This window comes from Lissotriton vulgaris, chromosome 4_1, assembly GCF_964263255.1.
Source record: "Lissotriton vulgaris chromosome 4_1, aLisVul1.2, whole genome shotgun sequence".
In the NCBI taxonomy this organism is placed as follows: Eukaryota; Metazoa; Chordata; class Amphibia; order Caudata; family Salamandridae; genus Lissotriton; species Lissotriton vulgaris.
Window position 1 is genome coordinate 702,097,967 of NC_141691.1, and position 22,657 is coordinate 702,120,623.

General features: G+C 43.5%; 1 protein-coding gene across 5 annotated transcripts in view; it reads left to right on the forward strand.

The window, feature by feature from the left end:
- Positions 1 to 22,657, forward strand: part of LOC147722472 (uncharacterized) — a 389,233-nt gene that overhangs the window by 177,520 nt on the left and 189,056 nt on the right. For all 5 annotated transcript variants that reach the window (XM_086964998.1, XM_086964997.1, XM_086965001.1 and 2 more), the window contains one exon: positions 8,463 to 8,560. In XM_086964998.1, coding sequence (XP_086821124.1) covers positions 8,463 to 8,560 — 98 coding nt within the window. The remainder of the gene's footprint in view (positions 1 to 8,462; positions 8,561 to 22,657) is intronic.

Here is a 22,657-nt window from a genome sequence, read left to right on the forward strand (position 1 = left end):
TATTTTAATACCCTTGCTCACAGTCGTCTCCCCTAGGAGAATAAAGATCTTAATCCAGACCCGCCTTAGGAGAATGAATCACAAACCTATAATTCCAATACATAAACACATTCCAAATATCGACCTACCAATAAAATTTCTTGTCAGGTGTAATAGTCGGGAGGGTCTTATTCATCAGAGGATAACATTTGTGGTGCTGAACATTGGAATCCTAGTGGAATGGAAATGTGTAAAGAAAAGGGCACTTTTAGAAATTATTGAATCGCAACTGTAGAGAAAGTTCATTAGAGCGATATACCGATTAGTATGGCCTACCTATTAAGTATGATAATCAAGACGGAGTGGTTCTAGGGTTAATTTCACCTTTCAAACTTCGTAATATTGTGTCCCAAGTTGTATTTTCTTGTACAATGGACCGTCATAGAAATAGGTCCTGTAAGTCAGAATAGAAACGGAAACATAATAATTTCTATCATCTAACATTTTATCCAAGGTGTGTTGTAACACCAGAATAAGCGTGGTCATATCAGAAATGGTGATAATAACCCGACCTAGTTCAATTATTCCAAAATAACAGTAGTTTCGGAAAAAATATTGCTTGGAATCCGGTAAAATAGTGAAAGGGATTTATATTTGGATCAAAAAGTAACGGCATCTATTTTTCTATCATCACTCTATCTTCATTGTATAGCTAACATATCAGGTCAACAGATACTAAAGGCAGATATTTGGAGGTGCCAAAAGACATACTGGGAAGTTTTCGAGGTACAATTCCAGAAAATAATTATAGTACGGGCAATACCCTGATGTAGTAGCTAGTTCTAAATATCAATACATCAGAAAAAAACCCAGGCGTCCAAAAGTCCTCATACAATATGCATAACAATATCAATAGTATATGGTCATCCCTTTTCTACTCATTTTGTTAAATTGTGCGACTTGCTGCGTGGAGATTAATCAAATTTTCACATAGTCATGTTCATGGACCTTGATAAGTCTGTGAAGTGATGTAGTACATATAGGTTTAGAATCATATACTAGGAAGAATGTCATCTTCAAACTACGTGGCTGGTTCCTCTTATTAAGAGCATACAGATAAATGACATTAAGCGGCAAACGCACTAAATCAACCCAGAAAAATGGGGTGTAGTTTTAAAGGTCCCACGATAAGGATACTAATGAAAATAATTCCAAAAAGGAGAAACCCATGCTCCTCTATTATTGTTCAAAATTGCACATATATCTAACTAAGACGGTATGGGCACCAATTTAAAGCCGGCAAAAGCGGGGGTGGGGAGTTTTTGGTAGTCCCAAGGTAAAGAGACTCTACGATCGTACAGCCCATAGAACATGTCTAACATAGCACACTCCCTCCATGTCATTACCCGCATCTTACCTCATATCTGTCGGCATCGAAGGCGAATCTCCACTGCTAGATGCTAACAGGACGGAGTTCCCGTGTTCTATTTAAATGGAAATTGGACGTAAGAAAATGGTGTGCGTGGGAAGACCGCCAGAGCAAACCACGTGTCCGGAACAGTATTCAACCAACATGTGTGGCGGCCATCTTGTAACGGCAAGAGGTGTAATCTAATATAAGCCCTAATAGTATAAATGAGCAAATTCAGTACCCTGGTATGCCTATAAGACGAATCTGCTAAAGGACTCGAAAGTTTTGAAACTATATCTCACTGAAAATTGACGATACTAATATACCAGTCACAATAAATTACAGCCGATGTGTATGCCCTATTGTGTAAATATAAAATTTTATATTACTCATGAAGTATGGTAACATGTCTGGTCTTATAGATTTAGAGTAAAAATTCGTTAGACATTGCAATGTCATACGCTAATGGCGTAAGGTACATCTAAGAGACGCCAGCAATGGCCGCCATCTTGGAAAGGGATCAGTAAAGGAAGAAACTATCGGAGTGTACATGGAGCCCATGGTAGCAGCCGTTTTTATCGTGGAGAAAGGGTGTAACGCAAACAATAAATAATGGAAAGGCAAAACATCTTCTATTTTCACAGAGTGTCCAACCTGTGTCTTAACATAATAATGGGAGTTGCCTAAAATATACAATGAGAAAAGTATTACTACATATAAATGATGAACAATAGACTTATTAACCTTTGTCTTTACATGGTAATGAGAGTTGTCTCAAATGTACATTCAAACAAGATTGCTACGTATAGAAGGTCTACAGTAGACTATTGTTCTGAGACCTAGAAAAAAACAGAGTAAATTGATAATTGTCCCAAACACACAACAGAGAAGATGTATAGGTTGTAGGAGAATCCCAATTATAACAGAAAAATAAGATTACTCATTAAGGAAAACATGTAGTTCTCTGTCAATGTTTAGTCCCAAATCAACCGCACGGAGCTTGATTAGCCATTGTGATTCAAGTTTACGAAGTGCCAGAGTATTATCACCTCCTCTAGCATCTGGTCTGATCATATCCATACCATGGAAGTGGATGCCCAGTACCTCTAATTCTAAATGTTCCTTGTTGTAATGTGCTGCTAATGGGTATCTGGCATCGTTGTTACGAATAGCTCTGATGTGTTCCTGTAGCCTTTCTTTTAGAGGGCGAATGGTACTTCCCACATAGATCAATCCACAATGACATATGATGCAATATACTACCAACTTCGAGTTACAGTTGATGAAATGTCTAATGTGGTGGGTTTGCTTGGTGTTGTAGGAAAAAGTCTTTTTTTTGTCTAGGGCAAATTGACAAATGTTACACATAGTACATTTGTAAAAACCACAAGGTTTAATAGGCATCCATTTATTAGTACCAGTCAACACATGATTGTTGGATGTAGGGTTTCTGATGATTGAAGGACTAAGCAAGTTTCTCAGTGTTTTACCTTTTTTATAAACAATACGTGGTTTCTTACCTACATATTTTTCCAAATCCTTATCAAGTTGTAGTAGGTGCCAGTGTTTTCTAAAGGCATTAAAGATTTGGGAGCTGTTGGCACTGTATTTTGTTATGATTTGGGAGACAGGATGGGCACTACTAGCGTGAAGGACTGAGTTACAAGAAGTACTTTTTCTGTAAAGTTTCGATTCAATTCTGCTGTTAGAGATGAATAGGGTAACATCTAAGAAGGAAATGCTGTTGTTGCTAGATTCAAAGGTGAATTTAAGATTATATTCATTGTCATTCAGGTACGTCATGAACTCATTCAATAGTTCGTCCCCTCCCCCCCATATCATAAACACATCATCGATAAATCGACCCCAGTAAACAATATGTTCAGTGAGGGTCGATGGGCCTTTTTTCCAAATATGGTGTTCCTCATAAAAACCCATGTATATGTTTGCGAAGGAGGGTGAGAATTTAGCTCCCATGGCAACACCAGAGTGTTGTTGGTACCAGTCATCTAAATGTTTGAAGAAGTTGTTGTTGAGAGCAAATCTCGTCAGGTCAATGATCATAGTGGTGTGATCATAAAGTGTGGCGTCCCTCTTAGATAGGAAGTACGTGAGGGCCGCCATTCCCTTTTCCAATGGTATGCTTGTATATAAAGCGCATACATCTAGTGTCACTAGTTTAAATGTTGGTGTCCATTCGAGATCTTCTAATTTACATAGAAGATCGTTCGTATCTTCTAGGAATGAGGGAATGTTTCTTACGATGGGTTGTAAAGTAATATCAATGTACTCAGAAATTTTCTCTATCGGTTCCCCAATTCTCGAGATGATGGGTCTTCCAGGAGGGGAGGTAATGCTCTTGTGTATTTTTGGCAACACATATATATAGGCAGCTTTGGGATTGGAGACAGTTAGATATTTCAGTTCAAGATCTGATAAGAGTCCTGCACTATGCCAATACTTAAGGATTTTATTAAGGTTAGCTGATGTAGAGTTCATAGGATTAGTTGTCAATTTAATATACGAGCTAGTGTCCTCCAATTGGCGGTTGATCTCACTAATGTAGTCATCTCTGTCAAGCATCACTATATTCCCACCTTTATCAGCTTCCTTTATTATCAAGTTCTCTCTGCCTTTAAGTTGTTTTAGAGCATTCCTTTCATTATTATTCAGATTGTCTCTCCTACCCAAGGGCTGACAACGGGTTTTATCTTCAAGTTTGTATAGTTCGTCCGTGACCGTCTTATAGAAACAATCTATAAGCGTATCAGCTGTAGTAGTTGGTGAGAAAGTGGATTTATTTCTGAGACCACTGTCTGTGTAAATATTACTTTCAATTCCTAAGTCAGACATGATGTTATTAATCGTGGGAGTTTCTTTCAAATCATCATCCATCTCAAGAAGCATTTGTACTTCCATAATATCCTGTATACTTCTACCACTCTCACATATATCATAAACCTGGATTTCTTTAGGTTTTTTATTTAGATCAAAAAACTTTTTCAGTTTTAATTTTCGTACAAACTTATAAAGATCTATGTGTACAGAGGTGAAGTCAGCTTTACTCATAAGACAAAAACTCAATCCTTTTCTTAACAATCCCACCTCACTCTCCCCCAATTCTGTTTGAGATAGATTGATAACAGATACATCATCACCAATTTTTGTAGAGTTAATTTCAATGCCACGATCAATAATATTACATGACATACTTGAAGTACCATCTGTATTGTCCAATACATTTACTTTCTCTGTTGTTGTGAGACTGACCTGGTGACTCTTTGTGTTGGGTCTTCTTCTGTTCTTACTGCCCCCCCTCCTTGTTCTTTTCCTTGTTGTGGTTTGCGGTTGAAACCCGCCTGTATTCCCTTCCGGTACCTTTCTAGTTCGTTTAAAAAAGATGAACCAGGGATGGGGCTTTTAGAGGTTCCTGCCAGTAGGGAGGAGTCACTACATCTGTCACTAATTTCAGTGAATTCGCTGTTGATGCTTGATATCTCTGATTCACTTACAGAAGTGGTGTTGTCTGTTCTTGGTTCAGTTAGTGTAGATGTTCCTAGTCTGGGTTTGGTTTCATCGAATTTCTTAGCAAACGTGAAGACTCGACCATTTTTGTAGTCGAGTTCATCCCGTTTCAGCTTTCTGATCTTTTTATCCCTTATATAATTCTGATGGGAACTCAGGACCTCTTTTAGTATTTTATAGTTTTTTTCAACAACATCACCCTGGTTGAGAGCACTTATCTCTCCTTCTATTTTCTCTATTTCTTTTAGAAGTTTTTCTCTTTTACGTTCCGCATGGCGGATTAGGATGTCCATCATCCCAAACGAGGATCCAGCAATTACATTTTCCCACTCTTTGAGCAGGTCAGGGTCCAAGTCTTCAAAGGTTGGGAAAATAATAACCCTCAACCCTCTAGGGATTTGTTTGATCTCTATGTATTTTTTGAGGGTAGTTAAGTCCCTCCAACCAGAAAGTTCCGCCTTACGTAGGCGTTCCAATTTAAGAAACAATTGTTTTATGTTTTGTGGTTTTTCTTCTACTGAGACCTTAGGTTTGTTTTGGATCCCCTGTGATTGAAATATTTCATTGAACATCTTATCACGGTCATCTTCAAACATTGCCATAATAATGGACAAGGGCAAAAGTTCTTAATGCTAGTGGAAAGTACCAGCCAGCTACACGTCAACAGAGAAAGTATCACAAAAGTGCATGGACTCACTTAACAAAATTATACAGGAATATTGGTGGTAGTGTTTCTCAAGAAGAGAAAGCGTCCGCACCTTCTGTTAATATCTATTCTCACTGGAAGAGTTGTACGTGAAATATTTGAGGAGGTGCACTGAAAACCTGATAAAACACCCACCACCAGGGGTGTTAAACAAAGCAACAAAATGCTAGTATCAAGAATCTAGGAAAACCAAGTTACTCAAGCACTCTCTAAGATGTTGTTTATATGGAAAATTTCCGTAGGGGAGACGACTGTGAGCAAGGGTATTAAAATATCAAATGGAATATATTGTATCGCATAACTTTTACACTAGAAATTATCAGGGGACTGTAAGCATGATTTTTGGATTTTTTTGAAATGTACTGTATCGCATAACTCTTGTACTAGGAAATATTATGTCATTGACTGTTTTGCAATATCAGCATTACCTAGAAGAGTTCATATGAAGTATGAGTTGTTCTTTCTTTAGTGGTTTTTCTTGGGACAGACTGTTGAAGGTTTTGTAAATTTTGTAAATATGAGACCATGTATTTTATTGTATAAAATTAGGGAAATTGTATATATTTAGCTCACATTTATTAGAAATACTTATTGTAATTTTTATGCTTCCAGCCTTGAAAAAGCCTCAGAGTAGGCGAAACACGTGTCGGCGGTGCAAAGCTGGAAAACTTTTAATGTGTTTGAAAATAAAGATTTTGAAGTACAACGACTGTTTTGGATCCATACTTTGAAGCCTTTGAACTGCAAATGAACTTATTATTGACATTGGTGTAAAAACCATCAAAACTAATATTTTACGGAAATTTTCCATATGAACAACATCTTAGAGAGTGCTTGAGTAACTTGGGTTTCCTAGATTCTTGATACTAGCATTTTGTTGCTTTGTTTAACACCCCTGGTGGTGGGTGTTTTATCAGGTTTTCAGTGCACCTCCTCAAATATTTCACGTACAACTCTTCCAGTGAGAATAGATATTAACAGAAGGTGCGGACGCTTTCTCTTCTTGAGAAACACTACCACCAATATTCCTGTATAACACCATGGAAGGAATTGGTTGCAAGAATTTGTTCTCTGAGCTGGAGTCCACGACCAATCTGAATAAAACTTTGGTTAAAAAACTTTTCACCGCTTGGGCATCCGCCAGAAGAGCCCACGCTGAAACCAGGAAAACATCCGTTGTGGCCCATAGTCTACTAAAAACAATGCTTGGAATGGAACCATACCTAGCAGTGATGCACAATGCGCAGGAAAGATTCTATATAACTAGATTCCGAATGAATCTCCTTCACCATTTACTGGCTATTCCTGCAGGCTTCACATGCTCGGTAGAGTTGAAGGGTACCTGCGGCTGCGACACTAGGTCTCCGCAGGATACCCTTCACTTTCTTTTATTATGTCCTTTTTACTCAGTTCCCAGACGGAAGTTTTTAGTAAGGATCTTGAAAAATAAAAAATTGAGACATGCTAAAGCAGCCCTCCTTTTTCTGCAAAACGCCTCAGACCCACATACTCTATTATGTATTATAAGTTTCATTAAGGTGGCCATGAGATTAAGGAACACCAGGGAAATATCGGCCCACATTAAACCATAGACTAAATCAACGTCTGTATAAAATTCCCAATGAACTAATGTTCATTTTACCCCTTTTTTTAGACCTATTTTTATTGCTCTTAAAATGTCATTTTAAAAAATGCTTTTTAAATACTGTATGTATGTATTTTTATGCTCTTTGATGGTATCTTTTTAAGTACCGAATAAAGATATTTGATTTGATTTGATTTAGTAAAATTGTATGTGATGCTTAATTATTCAAATGTTACATTAATTATTACAAGCATATTACTGCTGCATTTTCTTTTTTCTTCTTTATTTTTTAGGCATATGCTGGCTTGCTAAGGCCAAACTTATTGGCCTTTCCCTATTTTTTTATTAATTCGTTTTTTAAAAGCCTTAATTTAAGAAACCTGCTACTCTGTATTCATCTGCATTTTTAGGTCTCAGCTACAGATAGCTGTAGCTGTCTGTTGGCAAGACCTATTGTCTCTAATACATTACATATGCTCAGAGCGGGCTTTGGGCCAAAACCCTGTTCATAATTGGATGGATTTGTTATTTGGCTTATTTTACTGCTCTTCATTCAGTGGCTTTCCTCCCTATTCTTATGTCCACCCAGGAGCATTTTTTTTACTTTAAGTACTCTATGCTGGTGCATGTGTTTCCTTGCTGTCTACCTCGTTCCTTCTCCTGCCCTCTCTCTGTACTTCTCCCTGGGACCCTCTTCTTCCAGCCCGGTGCAAATAACCATCCTGTTCCCCATGTTATTATTTTTTATTGTTTTACATTTTTTTATTTCCATTTTTCATGAAGGTCTGGAAGCTGCAAAGTGCTGTAGAATATAGACTGCCACATATTCACAAAGATAGTATAGATTTACCACTCTTAATCCTGCATCCATGTACCTTAAACATATACATGTTAAGATACAAAGCACAGATGGATGGATAAATATCAATTTTGACCTATTTCATCTCTTTCATAGGATTTTGCACAAATGAGTGTATGAAGTAAACTTTGCACTTTGCATGACGTATCACTGGTGTATCCCACCTGGCCAGCTTCTTCGTGCATTCATATCTAACAGGAGCATAATGGAAGCTCTCTTCCTGCACAGATGTTGATTGATTTTGGGACCATGTAATTGAATTGGAAAGGATAGATGTTGTGTTTATAATGCTGTACATATATTAAATATGCTTCATATGATTCTCAAGTAGATTTTGTGATTCTTATGACTGGCTTACATGATTTTCTCATTAAATATTCTTTATGTGTCTTTCTAGGAGGTAATTTCTGTGCAGGCTATGATCTGAAAGAGGTTGCTCAAAACCCAACTTCAATACGTCTGGAACAAGATGCCACCAAGAATCCTTCCCCCATGGTAATTATTTGGCAGTGTTACTGTGCAAGTTGACTACTATAGAACAATGCAGTAGGAGCCTTTTCCAACGTAGCATATGTCCCAGTCCACTTACTCTGGGAAAGTGGCACTCATAAATAATCTGTGAGATCCTGTTCACATCAGAATATTTTTTCGTACAATAATAACAAATATTCCATTGTGTCCAATGGTGAGATGCTCTCAGAGGTAATTTCAATTAGGGAAGATGGTTTGCAAATATTAAAAGCACCACGCCCCATCACTGTTAGCCACCACTCAGCCCCAAGTGCTGGTGTAAAAAGAGTGCCAGGTCCAGTTTACCTTGGTAATTTGCTCTGCATTGTCAAGACACTGTTTAACCCGTGGAACTTCTGTAAATAGGTTATGGGTGTGCAGGATGGTTGAGGTGGTTGTGTTTCGGGTAACCTTGTTGGGTAAGGCTTCTCATATCCTCCAACACCATGCTTTCTGTGTTACACGTGTATTCTTGCACACATCCTACTACAGTCTATCATATACCCTTAAGCCAGTGATTCCCAAACTGTGCGCCGCGGCGCCCTGGTGCGCCGTTATGAGGAGCCAGGGGCGCCGCGGCACGATGTGGGAAAGTGCAGGGCAGCGCTACATACTGGGGAGAAATGCCGTCAGCAGCACTCGCTGTTGGAGGCCATCTCACATTTCGTTGAAGTGCTGAAGAGGCTTCAACAGCTCCTCCCAGACCTGCAGTCTGTCAATTAGCCCCATTGTCATTCTGTCTGTGGCGATTATCTCACACAGAATGACAATGGGCCATACTGCAGTTACAGAAGCCTAGAGCGGCGCACGGCAGGATTGCATTACCTTGGGGAGACCACACGCCGTCTCTGTCCCTCTCCATCACACCCTGTCCTCTGCCCTCTCCATCACACACCGTCCCCCGCCCTCACCACCACATGCCGTCTCTGTCCCTCCCTGCCCTACTCTTGCTTGTTAGCAAAGGTGTGGTTCTCTGTTGTACTGCACCGCACCTCTGCTCTTCTTTATTATTGCGTCCATCGCCTCTCCCGACTCGAGTGAAAAGGAAAGATTGATGAGGGAAAAGTAGGGCACAAGGGGAGAGAGAAAAAAGTTTGACATAAATGAATAAGGAAAGGTGAAAGACCTGAAAGGTGCAGTGCAGGGTAGATGGATATTAGGGTTAAGTGCTATGTAGATGGCAGGACATTGTTTTCCATCCGGCTTCTGTGCAAAGGCCACCATATGAGTAGATGGGAGTGAGAGTAACAGAGTGACAGAGAAAGAGTGAGAGCGACCTAGGGGTTGGAGAGAGAATCGTAGGTTCTTTAAAAAACCAAAACCTAGATAGATGCCAAGTAAGAGAAACATATGCCTTTAGAAAATAACTTAGAATCTAAGTGGAACCGGACTTTCTGTTTTTTCTTTGTTGATTTAGGTTGTCCTATAATGTTATGTTGCTTATTTGCATCACTCTGGGGAGGACCCCACAAAGTCATATTATACCCAATAGAGTCTGACAGAGTCGGTGCACTATGGTTACTTAGTAGCTTTTGGTACTGTGGGTGCAGGGTGAGGGGCCTGGTGGAGAGCGATGGGTGGGTGCATGGTCAGGGGCCTGGTGGAGAGCGTTGAGTGGGTGGGGGCAGGGTCAGGTCCTGGTGGAGAGCTTTGGGTGGGTGGGTGCAGGGTCAGGGGCCTGGTGGAGAGCGTTAGGTGGGTGGGTGCAGGGTCAGGTCCTGGTGGAGAGCATTGGGTGGGTGCATGGTCAGGGGCCTGGTGGAGAGCGTTGAGTGGGTGGGTGCAGGGTCAGGTCCTGGTGGAGAGCTTTGGGTGGGTGGGTGCAGGGTCAGGGGCCTGGTCGAGAGCGTTGGGTGGGTGCATGGTCAGGGGCCTGGTGGAGAGCGTTGAGTGGGTGGGTGCAGGGTCAGGTCCTGGTGGAGAGCATTGGGTGGGTGCATGGTCAGGGGCCTGGTGGAGAGCGTTGAGTGGGTGGGTGCAGGGTCAGGTCCTGGTGGAGAGCTTTGGGTGGGTGGGTGCAGGGTCAGGTCCTGGTGGAGAGCTTTGGGTGGGTGGGTGCAGGGTGAGGGGCCTGGTGGAGAGCGATGGGTGGGTGCATGGTCAGGGGCCTGGTGGAGAGCGTTGAGTGGGTGGGGGCAGGGTCAGGTCCTGGTGGAGAGCTTTGGGTGGGTGGGTGCAGGGTCAGGGGCCTGGTGGAGAGCGTTAGGTGGGTGGGTGCAGGGTCAGGTCCTGGTGGAGAGCATTGGGTGGGTGCATGGTCAGGGGCCTGGTGGAGAGCGTTGAGTGGGTGGGTGCAGGGTCAGGTCCTGGTGGAGAGCTTTGGGTGGGTGGGTGCAGGGTCAGGGGCCTGGTCGAGAGCGTTGGGTGGGTGCATGGTCAGGGGCCTGGTGGAGAGCGTTGAGTGGGTGGGTGCAGGGTCAGGTCCTGGTGGAGAGCATTGGGTGGGTGGGTGCAGGGTCAGGGGCCTGGTGGAGAGCGTTGGGTGGGTGGGTGCAGGGTCAGGGGCCTGGTGGAGAGCGTTGGGTGGGTGGGTGCAGGGTGAGAGGCCTGGTGGGGAGCTTTGGGTGGGTGGGTGCAGGGTCAGGGTCCTGGTGGAGAGCGTTGGGTGGGTGGGGGCAGGGTTACGGGCGTTTACTACGTCATCTGATTCAATGCTCCCCAAAAGCAGCACAAGGCCCCCTACCAAGTATTCTTTTGCAGTTTTATATGGCGCAAACTCCACCTGAAGGCATCAGAGCGCTTTACATTAGCACCAGTTGCGTTGCAGACGGACACATTCATTTTTTGGCATGGGGAGACCATCATGCTTTTGAAATGGTGCCATTGTTCCAGGTGGCAGCCCCCTCCATTGGGTGGGAAGGGTGCAAGGGGGTGGCCGAGAAGGGTGCAAGGCAGAGGGGAAAAGGGTGCAAGGCAGAGGGGAAAAGGGTGCAAGGCAGAGAGGAGAAGGGTGCATGGTAGAGAGGAGAAGGGTGCATGGTAGAGAGGAGAAGGGTGCAAGGCAGAGAGGAGAAGGGGGCAAGGCAGAGGGGAGAAGGGTGCAAGGTAGAGAAGGGTGCAAGGAGGAGGGGAGAAGGGTGCACGGCAGAGAGGAGAAGGGTGCATGGTAGAGAGGAGAAGGGTGCATGGTAGAGAGGCGAAGGGTGCAAGGCAGAGAGGAGAAGGGTGCAAGGCAGAGAGGAGATGGGTGCAAGGCAGAGGGGAGAAGGGTGCAAGGTAGAGAAGGGTGCATGGAGGAGGGGAGAAGGGTGCACGGCAGAGGGAGAAGGGTGCAACGGAGAGGGGGAGAAGGGTGCAAGGTAGAGAAGGGTGCAAGGTAGAGAGGAGAAGGGTGCAAGGCAGAGGGGAGAAGGGTGCAAGGCAGAGAGGAGAAGGGTGCAAGGCAGAGAGGAGAAGGGTGCAAGGCAGAGAGGAGAAGGGTGCAAGGCAGAGGGGAAAAGGTTGCAAGGCAGAGAGCAGAAGGGTGCATGGTAGAGAGGAGAAGGGTGCAAGGAAGAGGGGAGAAGGGTGCAAGGTAGAGAAGGGTGCATAGTAGAGAGGAGAAGGGTGCATGGTAGAGAGGAGAAGGGTGCAAGGCAGAGGGGAGAAGGGTGCAAGGCAGAGGTGAGAAGGGTGCAAGGCAGAGGTGAGAAGGGGGCAAGGCAGAGAGGAGAAGGGTGCAAGGCAGAGAAAAGAAGGGTGCAAGGCAGAGAAAAGAAGGGTGCAAGGCAGTGGGGGGAATGGTGCAAGGCAGAGGGGAGAAGGGTGCAAGGCAGATGGGAGAAGGGTGTAAGGCAGATGGGAGAATGGTGCAAGGTAGAAAAGGGTGCAAGGCGGAGGTGGAGTAGGGTACAAGGGGGAGGGGGAGAAGGGTGCAAGGTGGAGGGGGAGAAGGGTGTAAGGCAGAGGGGGTAAGGTTGCAAGGGGGATGGTAATGAAGTTAAAAATGTGCCCCCCCCAAAACATTTCTGCGGATGCCCATGATCAGAGCCCACCTCACGTAAACTTCTTGTAACGCCACAGAGCTCCTTGAGCCTTTCTCTAGCCTGGTTACTTTTAGTGGGAGTGCTTTATGCATTGAGATGTACTTTATAAGATCTTTGTGATTGCAAATAAAGTTTTATGACAGTGATGGCTACTCTCTGAATCCTTCATCACGTCTAGACGTGATTCTTCATGTAGACCAGTGGTTCCCAAAGGGTGCGCCGCGGCACCCCGGCGCGTGGGTAAAAAAATGGTGGGGAGCCACAGCCAACTGCCAGTTAGGTCAAGGGAGCCACGGGTCAAAAAAGTTTGGGAACCACTGCCTTAAGCGAAGTGGAGGTAGTTTGATTATTAATTATCCCATGATCTGCAGCTGAATCCTCGTCTGCATCTAAAAGTATGCTTAGAATTCAACCTACCTCCTCAGCAACTAACATTAAATGCAAGGTTTTTAGCTTATTGTCTGAGACTAAACAAGGCTCCATCTGGCACATCAAAACATATTCTGTGGTCAGTAATACATGGAAAAGAATCAAATTGGTGTTGATGCCTGGCTAGTTGACTGACAGATTTAAAAGGGCATGATATATGAGCCGTATACTTTGCGGCAAAACATATAGCAACATTTGTTTTCAAGCAAGCAAAGCTAATATCCAGAGACCAAGATGTGAAAGCCCTGAAAGGAGAGGCCCACTGCGGTTGGGTCACCCAATTATATGAGCCCGGGTTCACTCCTGATTTATCTATGGCAAACACCGGCCAAGGATATGAAAACAAATGTAATGAAATTAAGATTCGTTGTAATCCTGTTTAACGCCTACTAGTATGGAAGAAGAGAAGGGGATGAAAGTAGGCTAAGTATAGTCTGCATTTCCAAACCACTGCTTTCACATAGGAGATTTTGACTTCACCGTGCCCTGTGGGCGTTAAACGTCTGCACATGTCACTATGCGGTGCTCTGCTGCTTGAAAGGTGAACCCACACAGCCCTCAGCACGCTTCTTGAAATTCTTCAGGATAGTGACCCGAATGATGCAAGCAGTCGAGAAATAGGTCCATGACACCTCACCAGGCAGAATAGTGCGATAGTAGCCACCTAGTTAAAGGATTCAAGATTAAATATGGCAATACAGTAGCATAAAGTGTTTTATAACAATGTGAGGATAATAGCTGATCTGCAGTACGACTGCTTACAAATTGCCAAAAGATACACTATTTAGCAAAAGGTATTTTATCGCCACACCAAGACCTGAATCCAGCAGGTTCTATGGGGGGAAGACTCTATTTATTGTACAAAGGGGACAATAGCCCACCTGGTACTCCAATAGGGCTCACCGCCGGACACTTGTACATGGTCATATTCTGCCTAAGAACATGCACTAAGGGGGAATTAAGGAAGCACTGCCATTGACAAACTGCTTTTATACTTCTCTGCTGAACATAGTGACTGGTGGTTCCCACCAAACTGTGGACTGAATGTTGTGTTCTAATTCTATTTATTTTAACGTAATCGCAATGATTTTAAGTAATTGTACTATACATTTTTTAAATCTGAATCTGCATCTAGGAGTTCTAGGAACCCAGTGCTTCTCTCAGGATAGTCTAAGTGATGCCCTGGGTACCTCTGAAATTATAGGTTACTTCAGGGCTATCTCTATCTGTATGTTGAACCCTGCTGGGTTACTTGAGATAATGTAGCTCATGGGCTCAGCCCCTTCTCATTCACAATGGAACGCCTGTCCCTTCAGGAGCTTGCCAACTCTAAAATGTAAGTTTTGTATATCTTTCACTGTCGTTGGCAAATAACTTTGTGATGTTCACGAGAATGACTTTAATAATATTTTCGACAAAAATCATAAAAAAATATAAAAGTTTATAACAGAAAGAGAAGTTCTATATAGAACCTGAGAGGTCTTTAAAGAGAGGAATTTATAAAGGTGACAGAACATTGCTAATTATGAAAAAGATATAATTACCAATATCAGAACTATGCACACCATCTCTGCGAAACTGGTCTGGATTGTGTTATCTTATACTGCAAGGTCAATACTGCCAAATTAGTAATCTCCAAAATGTGCAGTCATGACCGAATTGACCTTACGTTGGGCAGGTGTCATCTTTGAGTCAGTCATTAGTGAAGTGCCTCTTTTGATGTTGGGCCATCCATGACAAATAATGTGTTTTGGGATACTAGTTTAATGAAAAAGCAAGATTTTCCCAGTGGCGTAGCAAAGGGAGGCGGGGGGGGGGGGGGTCCACCTGAGTTCAGGGGGCAGCGGCCTCCTCCCCTATCGCCCGCTCTTACTTTCGGCTATCATGAGAGGTCCCCCCACACCCTTAGCACCCCCACACCCTCCCCGACTCTTTCAGACTGCTGCCAAAGGGCAGCACACTTAGGGGCCGCCACAGGTGGATGAAGGTGTAGCTACGCTACTGGATATTCCTGCATTAGAAAACAAAGTTGTGACCAAGTAGTATACTCCCAAGATCATTATTATTTCCAAGTTAAATTAGGATGGTTCAGACTTGACATATTTAGTAATGTTGGAAGCACTGCGCTCCATATCATACCATAAAATCAACACAATTCTACCTTAACTTCTGCACAACGTGCGTCCATTGCTAGGGTATGCTTGACCGCAAATTTGTATGCCCCTTGCAGGAAAATGGTCTTATCTACTTTTATACTATTTGAGTTCTCAGGAGAGGACCTTAGAAACATGATTGGTAAAGAAGAGACACATGTGCACTATATATAAATACAGAAGAGTGAAAACCATTAAATAGAATGCAGTCTCACTGCTGTTTATGAAGTATCAGCTTGATGATCACGCATGATGAAAATTTATTGTCACTGCTTTGGTCACCGCAGTATATTTATCTGCCGTAGTGATCACATCATAGAGAACAAGATTGCCAACAGGTCTTGCTCCTATGTTGTACTGCCACAATAGTACAGGCACCTGCCTCGGAGGATGATGGCACTAACGGTGATTGTGAATTCGAGTCACTCGAGTCCAATAGTTGAGTAGACTGGTGCTTGTGCCGCCCACTGCTGTTCAGCTGCCTGAAGTGCTTCACTTTGGTCCCTAAGCTACTGTTAGCTAACTGGAGTTAGCTACAGACATATTTCACTTGGAATGCTGTTTTAGCAAAAGTTCACAGTTACATTATGATTGTGGTTGTTTCTAGACCAGAGATCTCCGATTTTTTCTGTAATTAGAACCACTTATGCTCAATGAATATCATTTGAGATACTGGTGGTTCTATTTTAATAGTGAGCATATCAGACAAACTAACATAGATGGTCAGCCCATGCAAGATTAGCAGCAGTGATCATCTCGGTTCCTCAGAAAGGTTTGCCACCAGGAATGTAAAAATGTTTTATCAATAAGGAATACCTGTACATGTTAATACATAAATGCTTTAGCTATAATGCCCCGGTACAAAAGTAAAAACATGAGTAGTAAGTCCCCTGGTTACCAAGGGCCGCTCCTCTGTTATGGCTGAGGAGCATTGCCCCACTGCTGGAAGGAGCAGGTGAAATCGTAAAATAAAATGATAATGAAGCACTTATCATTTCGTTTAACCTGTAGGATCTGGTTAGAACACCGCAGCCATCATCTGAGTCTTGGGGGCGGGGCGTTCAGCAGCAGGAGTGGTGGGCACTGGGCACTGCTGTCAGTGCGCATGTGGGTTTGGCCAGCCATCTCAGGACGGTCAAACCAACATGCGTACTGACCTCTCCCCAACCCGAGCTGCATTGCTGTGTGGAAAGAACAGGAGGCGCAGGCTTCCAGTCCCCTATGGAGCGGTAAACAAACCAGCTCAGGCCAATCCTTGCCCTTTTCAAAAAGCTCTGGGATTGGCATTAAGGAGTCTGGGAGCCTGTGCTCATGGGAACTGTAGTTTGCAGTTCCTGGACCAGAAGAGCACAGATGCTAGGCGCGTGAGAAGAGGATCATAGAGGAGGCAGCCGGCAACAGGAAGGTAAGTGTACTTTTTTGTTTTTGTTTTTTTGTTTTTCCCCTCGAAGAAGCTGTGCTAACCGACCCCCCCCCCCCCAGCCCCACCCCCTCACCCCCTCACACTTTGAGTCTGCTGCAGCAACCACTGCTGGGCACCACATGATTTATCACACAAATATCAATTTTCAAATGTATTTTACAAAGTCCACCATTTGTCTGCAAACAACAGCTTATGAATTCTGAAAATAACTGCATTTTATTTTTCAAAAACACTTATTACACCTTTAAGTTTACACAGCTGTAGGCCTACAACCCATGGGGCTGGCTGCCACCACAATCTTGCAAGCACCATGCAGTAACATCAAACTGGAATCCAAATGTTATACTTTTACAATCCTTAGAACTGCAATTAATTAAAAGGTACCGTATAATCATTACTCTGCCAATCAGTACAGGTTCTTGGTTTTCTATTTTTGCAAAAACAACAACAAAACAAAATAAGCTTGAGGAATCACATTGTGGTCATGCATTGCTGGTTATCGAATAACTGCATTTTTATCCCAAATGCAGTCTTTTGAATTTTGGTATACATATATTAATTCAGCCTTGCAAAATCTTTTGATTTATGAGGCTTGGCTGCAAACAGGAAAGCTACTGGTAGCTCATGAGCTAGTCATTGGTGAAGCCTGTCCTAGACTGTGATGATAATGGCATTTACCACGTTTAAGAACATCATCATGTTGCTGGCATATTACCTTCTGCGTACATGCCAACATTTGAGACCTAGGAAGAGGGAGATTTTGAAAAAATAATCTGGGTGATGTTTCACCCTTGTTGACTGCTATTGAAGCAGAGGCAATTTCAGGCAAAAAACAGGTAAAATTAAGCCATGTTTGACTTTAAAATTCGAGGGTCTCCCGCCTGAATTGGGTCTGTTGGAATGTATAAAGCATCAACATTTTGTTGTTGCCAGTTTTACATAACACAGACAAAACCAGAGTTTGGAACTCTTCTTGATACACGCGTTTTTCTCTCGGAGCTTTTCCTGGGATTCACAGGATGGTTTAGAGCTGAGGCCTGTGATTTAAACCTGCATCCCCACTGGCACAGCAGAGGAGCCAGCCTTGCAAGAGTGCACCTGCAGGATCAGATATCAACTCAATGGCAAAATATGCTTTGTTTTTCCTTTACCTGGCAGGAGCTCGAAGTCAGCACTATGGCAGGGAGAGAGGTTGACCAAGAGATTGTGCAAGAGCCTAAGCTGCCTTGCCTGTCACCAGCAGATCATGATTTAGCAAAAATATGATTTCTGCATCCAGGAATTAGAGGTGGGAGATTAGCCTTGACATTGGGAGTCTCCACCTGCATTGGGAGGGTTGGCATACATGCTTCTGCGTTGTTCAAGATCTACACCATGCAGAGATTAAAAGAAGCTGCTACTCCCAGCACCCAGACTGTCCAGAGTGACCCAATTACCTCTACTTTCATAGGTTTTTTATGTTTCTATGGATCAGATACTAAATGTACACATTCGTCGATGTAACCCTCTTCCATTTGGCTGTCCTGTGCACCTTCAACAGCATTAGCCATTGTGCAATGCCGGACTCAAAACTAAATCAAAGTTAGCGTCCTAACTTACACAAGAAGTTGTGACCTATTCCTTGCGGTCTAGTTATTAGACATTCCCAAAGTATATAAATAGTTCTCTTTCCAGAGTGAAGATGAAAGTTGATTGGTTCCTCATATATCAGCTTGCTATGGTGCCATCCGTGCAAGGAACTGTAACATTGCTTAAAAGTTGAAGTGGAGTTGGTTGGAAAAACTATCTTTAAAAAAAAAAGGATTTTGTTAATATAACAAAAAAGCTTGCTTCAGCTTAGTAAATTGCAATGTTCCATTTTGTCAGTAATTTGGATGTATTCCGTTCCAACACATAATTTTGTGAAGTGAAAGTTAATTTCCAACTTCTGTTGTCATACTTTGCTGACTGTCAGAAAATGCGACATTGTTTGCTTGAGTGTCTCATTTTAGTGAAGTTACAGAAATCTCTTTAACACTTTTTTATTGAATGTTTACAATGTTTAATGTCAGTAGTACTTTACATAGCATTTTTGTTGTATTTTTATCTAAGAGCGTTGTCACTATAAGAACGTTACTTGAGGGAAAATCCAGAATTTCTTTTATAGAAGTCACAGCTGGATAGTCATTTTATTGAACAGGATCAAGAACCTGTGAAAGCATATTAGTATATTCATTTGTGTGTGCCTTTCAAGATGATGAAGCCCACAGAATAAATCACTGCTAGAAATGGGAGTGGCAACAAAAGTAGACCCAACACTCCACAGAGGTGCTGGACCTGCAGCAGCAGAGTTCGGTGTTTTCTCAGTTTGAAGAACAGAACCTCATGGCTTCAGGATATGGCTGCCTTTCATGCCATACCCAAATATAGAACTGCAAGTGGTTGGGTCCACTGCATGTGATATCTGTGGAGTTGTGTTAAAGTGTGGCAGCGTGTCTAAATACCATTTAAGTACAACTACTACACTGCAACACAGGCAGTCATAGCAATGAGGGTATATCCCCTTCGACGCTGATGACGAGCTCAGCTCGTCATGAAGTACACCTCTCGTACGCTCATGACGAGTTTAGCTCGTCATGAACCGCGGGATTTTCGAATCTTCAGCGCACAGCGGTTAAATGCGCCGCACCGATGGCGTTAAGCTACACTGTGTGTCAACATTTGTTCAGTGATGATAGAAATGTACCTAATTATGTAGATGGCTAGGTTGGTTTCTGCAAGTTGGTGGTAGGCCTTCCACTTGTTTTGCAGACTCTAAGCATTTTCAAATACTGTCTCAATTATGAGTGGAAACAGTTAGTGGAGAAGAACTTTTCGAAATTTCTCTTTGCAGTATGGTTTCTATCTGATCCCCTAAAAACCCCTTTGTCCTGCAAGACCCGTAAACGGGTATATGAGAAGCTCAATCTTTTTACAGCATTGCATTATATGGTTTGTAGTGTTTGTGAACATTGGCCTCTTTTTGTGTCTATGAACCTCGTGGTGTGCTTTGCATATGCCTTGTATTTCCCTATTATGCCTCTTGTGTTTGATGTATATACATGGTTCGCAAGCATTCACATTGTTAAAAAGTACTTTTGTGCCAAGTGAGATTGCATATGTTCTACTCTGGAGTTGTATATGTCAATCTATTTGTAACATTGGCATCATGGTGGGTGATGTGTGTGCCAGTGACTTGTTTGTTGTCTGTTCTGTGCGCGTCTGTTTTGTTAAGTTTTCTGAACCATCGACAAAGGTGCATATTTCTATTGTGCAAAATTGAAATTCCAGATGTTATACTATTTTTTTTATCTGTCATGATACTTGTATTTATGATCCAACAGGCTGTAGCTTTTGGCCATGTTGTCTTGGTGTGTGTACTTGTACATTTTGTGATTATGTGTGTCTGTGAATGTGAGACCCTGGGTTTTTGGATGAGGGCGGTGCGATGTGCCCATCTCTAGCAACACCCTCAGTACTTGTCAGGGTAAACCACAACAGTCACTTAATTAACCTGTGCTTAACCCTCTGGTAGCTTGGCACAAAAGCACTCAGCCTTAACTTAGAGGCAAGGTGTAAAGTAATAAAGTGAAAATTAATAAAAGCAATATTCCACACCAAGAGTAAAATGTAATGCATTACTTGACACCAAAACAACAAAAATCCAAATACTAGAACCAGATATATGCAATTCCAAACATTTAAGAAAAGTTTAGTGCCTAGAAGTACAAAGCGCTGCTTGCAGTTATCTTGTCGTCCGAGACCCGATGGAAGTCACAAGTTCAGGCAGACCGAGATGGTGCCCAGGGTAGATACAGGGGCCAGGTTAGTCCTGCTGAAAAAAGTAATCTTCTCAAAGTTCGGCACAAAGAGTCCAGTTCATGGTAGAAGAAGCTGCAAGGAACAGGGAGAGTGTTGCTGTTAGTCGTCAAGTAGTGCGAAGAGCAGACCGGGCACAGGTGACAGAACTCGCCGTTGCTTTAACCATCCTGTCTAGTGTCGCAGATGGTCTTTGCTGGAGCTTCGTGTTAGCATTCACTGTAGGCTTACGATGCTGTAGCATGAAGTGCAGATCTTGTGTCACTGGTGGTCACTGTAGCGCAATGAATCATATTCACCAGCGCTTCGTGTTGGTGGTCGGCAATTTCTTGGTGCGAACAGACCCATCACGGTTGCAAAGAGATCAAAATTTCAGGAGTTCTACCTTTCTTCAAGGAGGAGGTTAACTGATGCCAAACCACTGGTCCAGGACCTGGCGGGCACATATTGGGGGTCCGGAGCTCACTCTAGCAGAACGCAGAAGGGCTCATGCATGTCTAGTTGCAGGTCCAGTGAGGTACAGTTATAGCTGGTCAGATGGGGAGTTGTAGTGAGGCCTCTGGAGCTTGTTATGTCCCTGTTGCTCAGAACAGGAGGTCAGCCAACTGAACCTCTGAGTCCTTTCAGCCTGGGATAAATGGAATAGGTCCAGTCTTCTTAGACAGCAGAGCAGGCATCTAGCAGGTCCATTTGTAGGTCCAGGCAGCACCAGAGCTACAGGTCAGTCCTCCTGTAGTATCCACAGGGCCAGGAGAGTAATGAAGAGTGGGTATGAGAGTCCTAGTTTTATACCTGATGCCAACTTTGTAGTGGAACATGCTTGTGGAGTTTTCCGCAGAAGTGTCTGAAATTTCCTCCCTCCCTGCCTTGATCCCAGGACGCTTGGGGACGCAATAGGCTAGTGTGAAGTTTGGGGTGAGCAGAGGCAGTGTGTTTGAAGTTCAAGCGTGACAGGTGACAGGTCCGCCCCCCCCCACCAGCAAGTCAGGATGGGCCATCCTGGCCATCCTGTCAACAACCAGCCCTTTATTGTGTGGCTATCTGGGAGGAATAAACAAAGGCCAACTCCAATTCCATTCTTAGCCATGTGAGCCAGAAACAGCCTACATGCACCAAATTATTAGGACAAGAAAATGATAGCTTTCTAAAAGTGCCATTTTCAGAGTTGTAAATTAAAATCTGACTTCACCAATAAAGAGGATTTTAAATCGCAATTCCTTAGACACCAAACATGTAATTTCTACCTGCTCCCAAACAAAAATTATCACTTATTAAATTGAATAAGGTAACCCAATGTTAATGGTAGGTATCTTTGTTCAAGTAGGGACCCTTATTCCTTGTCGGAGTAAGGGAGTTAGACTCCTAAAATAACCCCTACTCACCCCCTTGGAAGCTTGGCACAAGCAGTCAGGCTTATCTCAGAGGCAGTGTATAAAGCATTTGCACATAACCAAATGTAATACAGTGTAAACACTACAAAACGACACCACACCAGTTTAGAAAAATATGCTATATTTGTATACACCCAAAACAAGACCAAAACGATAAGAACCCAACATTCAGTACTTAAAAGTATATACTTTGTAAGATATCCTTCAAATTGCAGAAATATCTCAAAAACTGTTCGTACGAGTCAGTAGGGGCCAGCGAAAGCGTGGACAGACTCGGTAACAGCACCTTTCTCGTTGTGGCTGGCACGTTGGTGCGAGCCAGTCGTGGCAACCGTCGTGTTGCAAAATGGAAGCGGTGCAGGGTGCAGTGCCCTCTCGATGCTGTGCATGCAGCGCTTCGGTGACGATCTTCCAGACGGCGTTGGTGAGACCAGGGCTTACGGTGCACGGCAAGGTGGTGCTCGATGCAGCTCTGGCAGGTTGCGGTGCAAGCGACAGCCGGTTAGCAGGAGCTGGCGTCAGTCCGCACAGATGCTGTGTGGGACGAGGTGGTATGCCGTGAGACTTACGAGCGGTGCCCCCAGCCACGATGCGCTCACAGGTGTCAAAGTCAGCAGCAGCGATGGTGTCGCTGGGACCAGGATGGCGAAGTGAAGCGAAGCGAGGTGATGCGGAGTGCGGTGCCCACAGGTCCCGGTGCAAGAAGTGGCTTGGTGGCGGTCGTCATTGTCGGTGAGACCACATTTGTGGTGCAAGATGCGGATAGTGCCCTCTGCGGTGCCGTCAGGACACGGAGCCAGCGACTGAGTCGTTGCGTTTCCCTTCTCTGTGTCAACTGAAACTGCGGTTCCAGAAGAGGTACCCAGAGGTTGGTGAAGTCTTTG